This window comes from Trachemys scripta, chromosome 1 (genome assembly GCF_013100865.1).
Source record: "Trachemys scripta elegans isolate TJP31775 chromosome 1, CAS_Tse_1.0, whole genome shotgun sequence".
Taxonomy (NCBI): domain Eukaryota; kingdom Metazoa; phylum Chordata; order Testudines; family Emydidae; genus Trachemys; species Trachemys scripta.
Window position 1 is genome coordinate 70,194,677 of NC_048298.1, and position 13,010 is coordinate 70,207,686.

At 39.1% G+C, this 13,010-nt stretch overlaps 1 protein-coding gene across 1 annotated transcript in view; it reads right to left on the reverse strand.

Annotated features, from left to right (window-relative positions):
- The window catches only part of PAWR (pro-apoptotic WT1 regulator), a 140,274-nt gene that overhangs the window by 12,027 nt on the left and 115,237 nt on the right, over positions 1 to 13,010 (reverse strand). Inside the window, exons 4-5 of the mRNA XM_034772053.1 lie at positions 2,556 to 2,703; positions 1,089 to 1,193 (exon numbers count right to left, since the gene is read on the reverse strand). Of these exons, the coding sequence (XP_034627944.1) occupies positions 1,089 to 1,193; positions 2,556 to 2,703 (253 nt within the window). The remainder of the gene's footprint in view (positions 1 to 1,088; positions 1,194 to 2,555; positions 2,704 to 13,010) is intronic.

Genomic DNA, 13,010 nt, shown 5'->3' on the forward strand with positions numbered 1-13,010 from the left:
CTGAAATGGGAGCCATGGATCGGCAATGGCCATCAACTGGGGCGCTGGGAAAGACTGATTCCCTATACTCTGAAGGAACTGCTGAAGCTTTCAAACAAGGCTTGGTCAATAGAATGAGCCAGTAAGTGGAGGTGGTCAGATTCATACGTGATGGATCCATGACTATTAACACCTTTAGGCTTAGGTCTACACCCAGAAGCCAACATCTTAACAGGCCAGTTCCTTTCTAGCAGTCGGATATGCATGTCATAAGATCCTTATCAGCTGAATCTTTAAATATGGCTCCATGTATGGAGACAGATAACCTGAGAAGCAATTTGGCCAGGTCTCTTAGTCCTTAGGAAGGGCATTAGGACCTGAGGAACACCTCTCGAAACTTAAAACATTCAAGGAACCAGGAGTATCTAAAGCAAACATCTTTCCCATTAGAGCCTCTAGTAGGAAGACTGCCTACAACCAGTTCTGTAGCTCCTTTCTAGCCTTTTGGGTGAAAGTCTTGCAGACAGACCACCTAGGTGCGGGATAACATTCCCACAGAAAGTTCAGACAGTCTCTGGGTATCTGAAACCAGGAAGGTGGCAGGAGTAGAGGGGCACCTCTCAAACTTTGGTCTCTTAGCTTTGGAATCTACCCTCATGAGTATGGGAATGTGCAATAGGTGGCAGAAGATCCCTAAAGGCCCAAAATATTCCTAAAAACTATCTAAATTACCGATACTCACTGGAACTAAAGTTTTATTTAAACTACAATAAATGTGTAAGAAAAGTATTTGAAAACCAAGTTTCCAGAGAATTGAGTCAAAGTGTCAGCAGAGAGGATCAGGAGCCTCATTATTGTGATTGGAAGGAACTAAAATGGTTAAGCCCGGCCCTACCCATTTTTATAGCCTCTCAGAACATTCAGAGCAGCAAGGGGGAACATGCAGGCACTGTAGTGGGCATTGCGTCTAGACGTTTCCTCTGGTCCAGTTGTAACCCTGGCACTTTACTGGGAATGGGCATAGGCCACTTCAAGAAAGAAGTCTATTAAATCTTAGAGATGGAAGAATTTGGAAGCTTTTCTCATCCTTGTGTAATACATGTACTTACTCTGTTTAATAAATCAATTTCTTCCTTCAATTTCCCAATCTGTTCCTCTTTGTCCTGTGTCATCCTCAATAATCTTACATTTTCTTGCCTCTCCTTGGCTAGTTCCTGTTAAAGACACAAATTAACAGTCTCAAATTGAATGTTCTTCCAGCACTCCTAAAAATTAAATTTGAAAAAGGACAGTTTTAATATACTGTAATTAGGAAAATTTTGCTTCTTACCTGAAATTTCCTTTCTTCAGATAGCTAGGCCCACAAATCCTGCAGTGTGTCTTCAAGCCCTTGTAGTTCAAGGAGGCCAAGCAGACCTGTTCTGCCCCTGAAGAGCCCACCAGTGCGATGACCTCCAAAGCTGAGCTTTTAACTGATTAATTTCTAACTTAAGCCCTGATCCTATAGTGAGTTCTGAAACAGTGCCCAAATTGGATATTAAAATAAAAATATCAACTCCTAAAGTAATCACACTGGTGGGCTTTTCAGAGGCAGAATATTGCTCCGATGTATGACTAAGGTCTATTTGGCCTCCTTGACCTATAAGAGCCTGAAGACCCACCCATGGGCCTGAATACAAAGGTGTATGAAACATTTGTCATACATGAGGCTTCAGTTACTGAAGAAGTTATTCAAACTCCTCCCCCATCTCTTGCTATCCTTTTGGTAGTTTGACTGGTTTGGGAGGAAGCCAGTTTTGGAAGGGAGAGATTACAAGGCAATTTCAGTTAACTCAAGGATTCCGTGATTCCTAAAAATATTATATATATATATAAATATAAATAAAGGTTTCCTGGTGTTTTACTCCCATCCTTTTTAGGAGGAAGATCTCCCCCAAACAATATTTTTATTTAGCAACTTTCATCTACAAGGATTCAAGAGTATTTGGTAGGTTATATTACAAGGATCACTTCAGAGGGAGCACGGAACCTCAGGAATATAACAGATCAATGGCTCAGGAAAACATCTGTATGGGATTAGGATTTAGGTTATGTTTCAGTGCCTGAGAGGAAAACAGGAGGTGGTTGGTTCTCTGATCAAATCACCTTTAGCCTTGGTATTATTTCCTGGTTGGGCAAATGGCAATTTAGTATTTGTAATAATACAAATTTCACATTCTTCTCAGACAATCTGATTCTGTATGCATATTGGTATTCACAAGAAATTATTGCGACTTTTTATTAAAAATTTAGGACCATTGCTTAATATTTTTGTAACACTGACCACCCCCCAGTCATCATCAGCGATCAAACCTGGGACCTCTTGAGCTTATTGCATGAACCTCTACTGCCTGAGCTAAAACACACATCTCTTAGCCAAGACTGTAGCAGGCTCATCAATCTCTACCTGGCCAAGCCACCACTAGAGAGGGAAAGAGTTCCACACCGAGTTGGCATGGCACTAGTATCTCCTCATGGAATTTATAAAGTATTTTATTTTGAAACTAACATTGGGCATAAGTTAAATTTGTATTTACCCTTTCAAGTTCTTCAATCCTCTTCTCCAAAGCACTGCTTGGTACAGAATTCCCAGAAGAATTTGCATCCCTGCTGTATCGGCTATATCCTGTCCTGTCTGTTCGGGAATATCGATTTGGACCATCATCTTCAGGTGCATTAGTTGCACTGTGAAGTAAAGATTAAACTTTATTAATATGCCTAGTGTAAGAAATAGGTTTGAGTAAATATTTCCTGTGTCCCTTATATTTTTCTCCTAGTGCCAATACATTCATGTAAAATTGACTTATTCATATTGTAAGTGACCACTACTTCAAGACAACATGGATAAAACTTAATTTTCTTACCTGTAATTTTGTCTTCTCTGAGAAACAAAATCAGTTGCTCGGTCAGACCTGCAATTTCTGGGTTTTTCTGTCTCTAACTGGATTTTCTTTTCTTGTCTCTAAGACAGGACAGCGGTACCTGTTTCCCAATACCCCAAATCTGCCTCTCATTGATCTATATAGAACTGCACAGCTGTTGCTCCAAAGTCCCTGAGTTTCTAGGAACTCAGGTTAATTCCTTCAAGGGGTGCATGGGATCCAGGAGGAGGGTGGGAGAACAAGTATTTATATCCCTTGGCAGGCACATAGTATTTTTCTCTGCCAATCTGAGGTGGGAGGAAGAGAAAATGGATCTGCCATAGGGACCTGACAGGATCCATAATGGTCCTGTTGAGGGGTAGGGTCCTCTTTTATATGTGCTCTTAGTTGTCTCTTTCCAAGCTAAAAATTCCCAGTCTTTTTAATCTCACCTCATATGGAATCATTTTTGACCCAGACCCAGAATCATTTTTGTTGTTCTTCTCTGTATCTTTTCCAATTCTAATATATCTTTTTTGAGGTGGGATGACCAGAACTGCAGGCAGTATTCAAGGTGTGGGTGTACCATTACTTTATATAGCAGCATTGTTATATTTACTGGATTATCTATCCCAGCGGTTCTCAAACTGTGGGTCGGGACCCCAAAGTGGGTCACAACCCGTTTTAATGGGGTTGCCAGGGCTGGCGTTAGACTTGCTGGGGCCCAGGGCCAAAGCCCAAGCCCAAGCCCAACCGCCCGGGACTCGGACACTCTGACCTTGGCTTCAGCTCCTGGCGGTGAGGCTCAGGCTTCAGCTTCAGCCCTGAATGACAGGGCTCGGACTATAGCCCTCCCCCCGGGGCTAAAACCCTTGGGCTTTGACTTTGCCACACCCGTCTGGGGTGGCGGGGCTTGAGCTTTGCCCCCCCCCCCACGCCCGGGTTGGTGGGGCTTGGGCTTTGCCCCCCAACACACACACACAGGGGGCAGTGGGGCTCGGGCAGGCTCAGATTTCAGCCTCCTCTCTCGGGGTCATGTAGTAATTTTTGTTGCCAGAAGGGGGGTCGCAGTCCAATGAAGTTTGAGAACCCCTGGTCTATCCCTTTCCTAATTGTTTAACATTCTGTTAGCTTTTTTGACTGCTGTCGCACATTGAGCAGATGTATGCAGAGAATTATCCACAGTGACTCCACTGTCTCTTTCTTGAGCAGTAACAGCTAATTTAGACCCCATCACTCCCTATGTATAGTTGGGATTATGTTTTCAATGTGCGCTGCTTTGCATTTATCAACATTGAATTTCATCTGCCATTGTTGCCCAGTCATCCAGTTTTGAGAGATCACTTTGTAATTCTTCATGGTTCTTTGAACTTCTATATACTGACTAATTCTGTATTATCTGCAAATTTTGCCACCTCACTGCTTATGCCTTTTTCCAGATCATTTATGAAAATATTGAACAGCATTGGTCCCAAAAAGAATCCCTGGGGGACACCACTATGAGAGAACCTTCCTTCTTATCCCATGAGTGCTTATTTTGCTTAAGAACCTTTGGTGAGGGACCTGGGCAAAGGCTTTCTGAAAGTCTAAGTACACTGTATCCACTGGATCCCCTTGTCCATGTTTACTGACCTCCTCAAAGAATTCTAATAAATCGGTGAAGCATGATTTCCCTTTACAAAAGCCATGTTGACTCTTCCCCGACAAATCACATTCATCTCTCTGTCTGATAATTCTGTTCTTTACTATAGTTTCAATCAATCTGCCTGGTACTGAAGTTAGGCTTACTGGCCTATAATCACCAGGATTGACTCTCCAGCCTTTTAAAAAAAAAATTGGCATTATATTAGCTACTGTCCAGTCATCTGATACAGAGGCTGATTTAAGCAATAGGTTACATACCACAATCAGTAGTTGAGCAATTTAATATCAGGTCCTGGTGACTTATTGCTGTTAAATTTATCAATTTGTTCCAAAACCTCCTCTATTGACCCTTCAATCTAGGGCAGTTCCTCAGATTTGTCACCTAAAAAGACTGACTCAGGTGTGGGAATCTTCTTAACATCCTCTGCACTGAAGACCAAAGCAAAGAATTCATTTAGCTTCTCCACAATAGCTGTATCTTCCTTAAGTGCTCCTTTAGCACCTTAGATCATCGATTGGCCCCACTGATTATTTGGCAGGCTTCCTGCTTCTAATGTACTTAATTCATTTGCTGTTAGTTTTTGAGTGTTTTGCTAGCTGCTCTTCAAATTCTTTTTTGGCCTGCCTAATTATACTTTTACACTTCATTTGCCAGAATTTATGTTCCTTTCTGTTTTCCTCAGTAGGATCTGACTTACAATTTTTAAAGAATGCCTTTTTGCCCCTAACTGCTTCCTTTACTTCATTGTTTAGCCATGGTGGCACTTTTTTGGTTCTCTGACTGTATTTTCTGATTTGAGGTATACATTTAATTTGAACCTCTATAGCAGTGTTTTAAAAATATTTTCCATGCAGTTTACAGGCATTTCACTTTTGTGACTAACAATTTCCATTTAACTCACTTCTTCATTTTTGTGTAGTTCCCCTTTCTGAAGTTAAATGCCACTGTGGTCAGCTTCTTTGGTGTTTTTCCTCCCACAAGGACATGAAATTTAATTATACTATGGTCACTATTACTGAGCAGTTCAACTATATTAACCTCTTGGATCAGATCCTGTGCTCCACTTAGGATTAAATCAAGAATTGCCTCTCCCTTTGTGGGTTCCAAGAAGCAGTCATTAATGGTGTCTAGAAACTTTATCTCTGCATTATATCCTGAGATGACATGTACCCAGTTAATGTGCGGATAGCTGAAATATTATTATTGAGTTTTCTTTTTTTATAGCCTCTCTAATCTCTCAGAGCATTTCACAATAACCATCCTGGTAAAGTGGTTGGTAGTATATTCCTATGCCTATATTCTTATATTCCCATATAAGAATATAGCAGTGTGTATATAATATAGTACATTATAAGTGTGGGTGTATATTTAAGTCTATAGCAGTTGCTTCACAAGTGTACCTGGCTTTGGCTTTAAATCAAACAGTTTTAAGCTGGAATCAGTTGAAAATAAAGATGTGTAAACTTCTGTGCTATTCCACTATCAGATTTGCAAGTGTATATGAAAATGAAAGAACAGACCCCAACCTCAGTCCAAGCACAGTATTTGTTAGTCTACATGGAGTATACAATTTTCACTCCAAATCAATTCTTTAACTTTTTTAGTTTGTTCTATTGGGGGGGGGGGGGAAACGCTCTTCTGAAAGCATTTTATTAGCCAATGTGTAACAAAATTCCTGATACCCAGTTTAAAAATCTTTAATAGTGTTAAAAGAAAATGTCAAAGTCTTCTGAAATACCAATATTAAAAAACCCCTCTATTTAAAAGCCAAGCAAGGTGGTTTTACTTTAAAAAGGAGGGTCTCACAAGAGTCATCATCAAAAACTAGAGTTTTCATAAATGCGTTTTAAGATGGGAAACTCATATCTCAACCTCATACTAGGAGCTTCTTCAAATTAAGATCAGTCACCTAATGAACTAAAGCACCGTGATAGACTCCTTAACAAATGGAAATTGTCAGAGCACAGATCCCCATTGAAACAAAACTCAAGGAGGAAGTACAACTACATTTTCAGTTATGATTATGAAATTTAGATAATATAAAATATGGCCAATTTTTAAAAGTTACACTGTGAAACATTTTCATATGGGAAATCTCTGATTCAAGACTGTCTCTCTTCAAGTTTGAATAAGGGGCAATATTAAATAACTCTGAAGTAGTCCATAGCTACGTCTCCTCAACCAGGACAGTCATCACCCACAATGCAGACCCTCAAGTAGAAGTTACTGTGAATAGTAAAATATATATAAAAATAAAAATATTTTTGGAAGTTTTCTACATTTTCAAATATATTGATTTCAATTACAACACAATACAGTGTACATTGCCCACTTTATTTTTTGATTATAAATATTTGCACTGAAAAAAGAAATAGTATTTTTCAATTCACCTAATACAAGTACTGTAGTGCATTCTCTTTATAATGAATGTTGAACTTACAAATATAGAATTATGTACAAAAAAACCTGCATTCAAAAAGAAAACAATGTAAAACTTTAGAGCCTACAAGTCCACTCAGTCCTACTTCTTGTTCTGCCAATTGCTCAGACAAAACAAGTTTATTTACATTTGTAGGAGATAAATGCTGCCTGTTTCTTGTTTACAGTGTCACGTGAAAGTGAGAACAGGCGTTTGCATGGCACTGTTGTAGCTAGTGTCGTAAGATATTTACATGCCACATGCACTAAAGATTCATATGTTCCTTCATGCTTCAACCACCATTCCAGGGGACATGCGTCCATACTGATGATGGGTTCTGCTTGATAACCATCCAAAGCAGTGTAGACCAATGCATGTTCATTTTCATTACCATGAGTCAGATGCCACCAGCAAAAGGTTGATTTTCTTTTTTGGTGGTTTGGGTTCTGTAGTTTCCACAAAGTGTTGCTCTTTTAAGACTTCTAAAAGCATGCTCCACACCTCCACCCTCTCAGATTTTGGAAGGCACTTCAGATTCTTAAACCTTGGGTCTAGTGCTGTAGCTATGTTTAGAAATTTCACATTGGTACCTTCTTTGCATTTTGTCAAATTTGCAGTGAAAGTATTCTTAAAATGAACAAGATGTGCTGGGTCATCATACAAGACAGCTATAACATGAAATATATGGCAGAATGCGGGTAAAACAGAGCAGGAGACAAACAATTCTCCCCCATGGAGTTCAGTCACAAATTTAATTAATGCATTATTTTAACAAGCGTCATCAGCATGGAAGCATGTCCTCTGGAATGATGGCCGAAGCATGAAGAGGCATATGAATCTTTAGCGCATCTGGCATATATGTTTTGTTTTTGAGTGCAGTTATGTAACAAAAAACCCTACATTTGTAAGTTGCACTTTCATGATAAAGAGATTGCACTACAGTACTTAGTATTTTTCAATTCACCTCATACATTTCTTTTGTTTAGCATTTTTACAGTGCAAATATTTGTAACAAAAAATAATAAAGTAAGCACTGTACACTTTGTATTGTGTTGTAACTGAAATAGATGTATTTGAAAATGCAGAAAAACATCCAAAATATTTAATAAATTTCAGTTGGTATTCTATTGTTTAACAGTGTGATTAATTGGGATTAATTTTTTTTTTGAGTTAATCGCATGACTTAACTGCGATTAATCGACAGCCCTAATATATACACCTCTACCCCAATATAACGCTGTCCTTGGGGGCCAAAAAATCTTACCGCGTTATAGGTGAAACTGCGTTAGATCGAACTTGCTTTGATCCACCAGAGCACGCAGCCCCGCCCCCCCCGGCGTGCTGCTTTACTGCATTATATCCGAATTTGTGTTATATCGGGTCGCATTATATTGGGGTAGAGGTGTATGTGTGTGTGTAAATAAAAAACCATACACTGAAGAAAGAAAATATTTTGTGATTGGATGGAAGAGTAAATGATATTATATATCTATCACCCCACACACAATCTCAACTGCCAAAGAAGGGCAGCAAAACCTAGTTGGAACCATCTTCCAACAAGAGAATTGCAAATCATAAATCATGGGACTGAAATGAGCATGTGATGCAGGGAACCTAGGATGCGTAAGCAAAGTACCACCACTGTACCATATATTATTTCATTTAAAAACACTTAGAGTCTGTTTAAAATGCTCATTTAACAACCATGCATTTCATAATTTTAGAAAGCCCTTGACAATGTGCAAATCTAGATGGATAAAGTGCAAATTAAAAGCAGGCATAACTTGGCATGAGATGATCTTTTCATGGATATAAATATTGTTATGCTCCAGTATGTGTGAAGTTTCCAAGGCACACTGACAATTGTAAGGAATTTCCTAGCTTAATGTCATCACCATATTTAGCACTGTTTATTCTTCATTTAGAAGGTTTAAAAAAAAAAAAAAACAACATATTTCTAGGACCAGATATGCATGTTGCAACACAACAGAACAGAAATATTTTAGATTAACCCCATAAATCCTAGAATATTCGATTTTTAAAAAGATTTACTTTCTACTAGTCTACGCTCCGAGTGCCAGGAGGGACTCGGAACACTATAAAACTAACTTGCTTAATCTCTAATCTCATCACTCAACAGTAACCCTTTTGCCAAGACTGGAACAGTATGGACTTGCTTCAGTCAATCATCTTTGGTGGTGCTCTTATGTGAAATTTGGAAGAAAAACTAGAGAGAGGATTGTTTTCAGAGGTGGTGAAAAGGATACTTCAAGGGAAATAAGGTATTTTTAATTGGTAATGTTCTCTTCACATCCTTGCTTTAAAGGAAACCTTCTTGTATTTGACTAGGGTAGTGGAAGAGGAAGGGAGACTTAGACCCACCTCTCAACAGCCCCTACGAACCATAGCTGATGTCTATTCATTTAGCCTCAGTAGCAGAGAAGCCAGATAGGAACATCTTCATGAACAGGCAAGTAGAGCCAGGAGCATGGCCTGGCATGCTATAAAGAGAATTTTGAAGTGGCGTTGGAAGAAGAATCATGGAAGAGCTCATATATCAAAGAGGAATCAAATGACATTTTGCTGAAACAGAAAACTGATAGAATTTATTATGCCATCAATTATCTAATGGCCAGTTACTTTGATAGCTGCGCCCCACCAATAGCCACACATGATGCCCAGGAAAGTAGAGCAGCACTGAGGACCTCTTGAGATCTGGTGGACAGGAAGAAAACCTTTCACAGGGAGAGGAATTTCACAGTCCTATTGTGACTAATATTAGAAAATTTGTGGGAGGGTAGAAGAGTCCCTTTATCAGATAGAAATTAAATTATTTCCTGTCAATCCTATAGGCTTAATCCAAGGCAGTATACCAAGGGTGCAAGGCAATGTCTACCAGAAGCTCTAAATTCCTGCCCTTGCTATTTAAAAAGTGCTTGGTCACTGATAACACTGTCACTATGCAGGATATAATTATGAATAAAACACTTGATTTACTCTTGGTCTCATGAACTATATGAGGCTGCAGAATAATCTCAGCACATAATCTGCAGTTCATGGAATACAGATAGTGGCACCTAACCCTCCTTTGCAAACACGTCTTTCCTCAGAGGTCAACAAAATATGCAGACAACTTACAAAAGATGTAGTCTGTGATGGAATGCTCTGAAAGTGTAAGAAACAGCATCAGAATGTTTGGTACTTATGTTGTTCTCATGGAGGAGGTTGGCTGCTGTATCTGTAAAATGTAGATCAGCAGAACAATTTTGAATTTGGAAGGACTGAGGAGGACTGCTTCAGCACAGGAACAAAATCTCTGTCATTGCAAAGAACTGTCAATTTACTTCTCAGATCAATCTGTGGGAGCAGAGTGCAAGCAGAAGGGAAGAGATATATATCCTCTATTAACTGATTTTCACTCCATTTGGATTACTGAAGTTCTGGATGAGTTTAGGACATTCATTATAGCCAGCCACCAGTGAAATGAAGCTGCGTCTTTCATGACAGATTAAAAGACACACACTGGCCCCTTTCTATCTTTTGAGAGTTATTAAGGTACTTTTTCAGGAGGGCAAGCCACTGAATATGCTTACATAGAGGATAGTAGTTTAAACATTGTTTACTCAAGAAACAATCTTTGGACTTTAATAACCTTTCACATGATCATCCTGTCCTGAACTTCCTTTTTTGAGAAGATAATCAACAGGGTGATGTGCCAGTTCCAGCTAAACCAGTACTCCATTATTGTTTAATCTTATCAGTTTTAGTTCAGATGAGGGCATAGAACTGAGAGTGTATGGATGATTTACTTCTAGCAATGAACAAACAAACTGGCCATGCTGAGTACTAATCATCAGCAGCTTTTGATATTGAATATAAGGCATTGTTTACTTGCCTACAAGATTTTGTGGTATCATACAAAATAGCACCTTAGAAGGCTCCTGCTTCTCACAGAAAAAGAGGTTACCACAGCAGTTAGAGGCCGTGCAACTGGAACTAATTTCCTTGGTGTCCCACCCAAGTGAAAACATAACTTCTAGGGAACAATGCTGTGTTTGTTTTGTTTAGCATTGAATTAACTTTTGTGCATGTTTCAATACCTGCAGTTGAAAAGTCTTGTTGGCTTGGCAACAGGGAGTATAGTAATTGATATTATAATTTTTCAGAAAGAACATCTGACAGCTTAATTATAGCTGTAGCAAGACTTCTGTTCTTATATCAGAAGGCATATTTGGGCATTAAGTTGAGCAGATCATCATTCGGGTACCAGACTACAATGCTTGTATGATTCTTTAGCAAACGAGAATGGATTTCGTTGAACACACTAGTCACTGTTATGTTAATAAGGGGAAGAATCTGGCCCAAGTGATAAGATGTTTAATAAAACCCTTGTTACTGTTACAACATTAAATATTGAAGCACAGTCCAGAGTTTTTTGTAAAGTTATCGCTAGGTACCCCAATTGTAACTACTAAGGTGCCACAAGTACTCCTGTTCTTTTTACTATAATCAAAACCTTTTAACAAACATATGGGGGGGGGCAAATTCACACAAAAGAGTTAAAAAACAACAGGACAGATAGAAAAATACATTTTCTCTTTTTTTTTTTTTTTGTTTGCAACCAATAGGGCTGAGAAATTGTAGGCACAGCACTGTATTGTTAGCTACTTAAACCTGGCAAACTTATCAACCTCAGGATTTTTAAGGCATTACTTTGAGCTTGTCTCTAAGATCACAAGATCGCAACAGTATTGCAAGCAGGTGGATATGTCTTGGCTAGCTATGCTGAACTCTTACTAGATGGATGAGAAAAAAGAAAACACTGAGAAGGAAAAACAACACACTAAGGAGAGGGTAAAAGCAGGAACTTAAGCTCACATCCTAGGTGTTGTTCATGATTTAGCCAAAGCTAACGAAGGTGGTAATATAATCTGGTGCGCTCTCTCTCTGACTTGGCCTGGTCGAGACAAAAAGACCAGCGGTGTTATGCAACACCCTAATGTGGGTTCCAGCAGACAGAAGTGAGCACTGCTCCTTCCAATCCAGCTCCCCCACACACCTCATTGTCCTACTGGCTCTTTCAATTGCTCCCAAATAAGCAGCATCCACAAATGGTGCCATCTCATCGAAGTTACCCAATCAAACATACATTTTGGTTATTTAAACTATAAACATTTCCTTGTATTTCTAGAATGTTTCAGCTTTATGTTATGCCAACCCACGATGTTACAGGAGCCTTGACGACTCCTAATCAATTTTCTTAGCCAGAAACACGGCTATTTGGTTCCACCTTCTCTTTCTAGAATTTTTGCTTTCTTTTATACAGTATATATACAGGTTGGTTGGACTTTTGTTATGTTGGACAACTTAGCATGCAGAACTCTGCGCAACATCAGTAGGGGCTACAAGAGGATTAAGAGTGAAAAGATCAGAGTGCATGTGCCCACTCAACTTTCTTCTCTCCGACCCTGCAGAGGACTCTGATATCCCCATCCCATCTTAAAGAAACTCATGGTCTAGCACTATGGTAGCTGCCTCATCCCCAACATAAGACACCTTAATTGAGACTACAAGTCTGTTGTGAGGCCCAAACATAACAGTTAAGGGCAGTATTTCAAACCTCACAAAAATAAAGGGAATCCTGATGTTACGAAATATTTTTGTGGTTACATATTTTGGTTTAGTGAGACCCAGGAGCTGAAACTGATATGGGTGGAAGCTTTTAGTCACTGAAGTAATACATTTAGCAAGAAATTCTAAAAGGCTTTAACATTTCATCCATAGAACTTCCAATTAAGCTCTACTGATTTCTTACAACTTATTTAACATAAGGGTTTTAAAAATGCATTTCAGAGCACAACATACAATCTCTTGGAATTAGAGGGGGCAGTTTCTACCTGCTTCATCTCAGTGTTCAGTACTGTCAAATAAACAAAACCAAGAAGTTGGGCTTCTATTTTATTTGTAAACCATATTGTATCAATTTCCAGTATGGAATAAAACCTACCAGGTGAGCATACCCCACAAGAGTCACTAAGAGTGTGATAAATGAAAGGGGGCGGCGGGG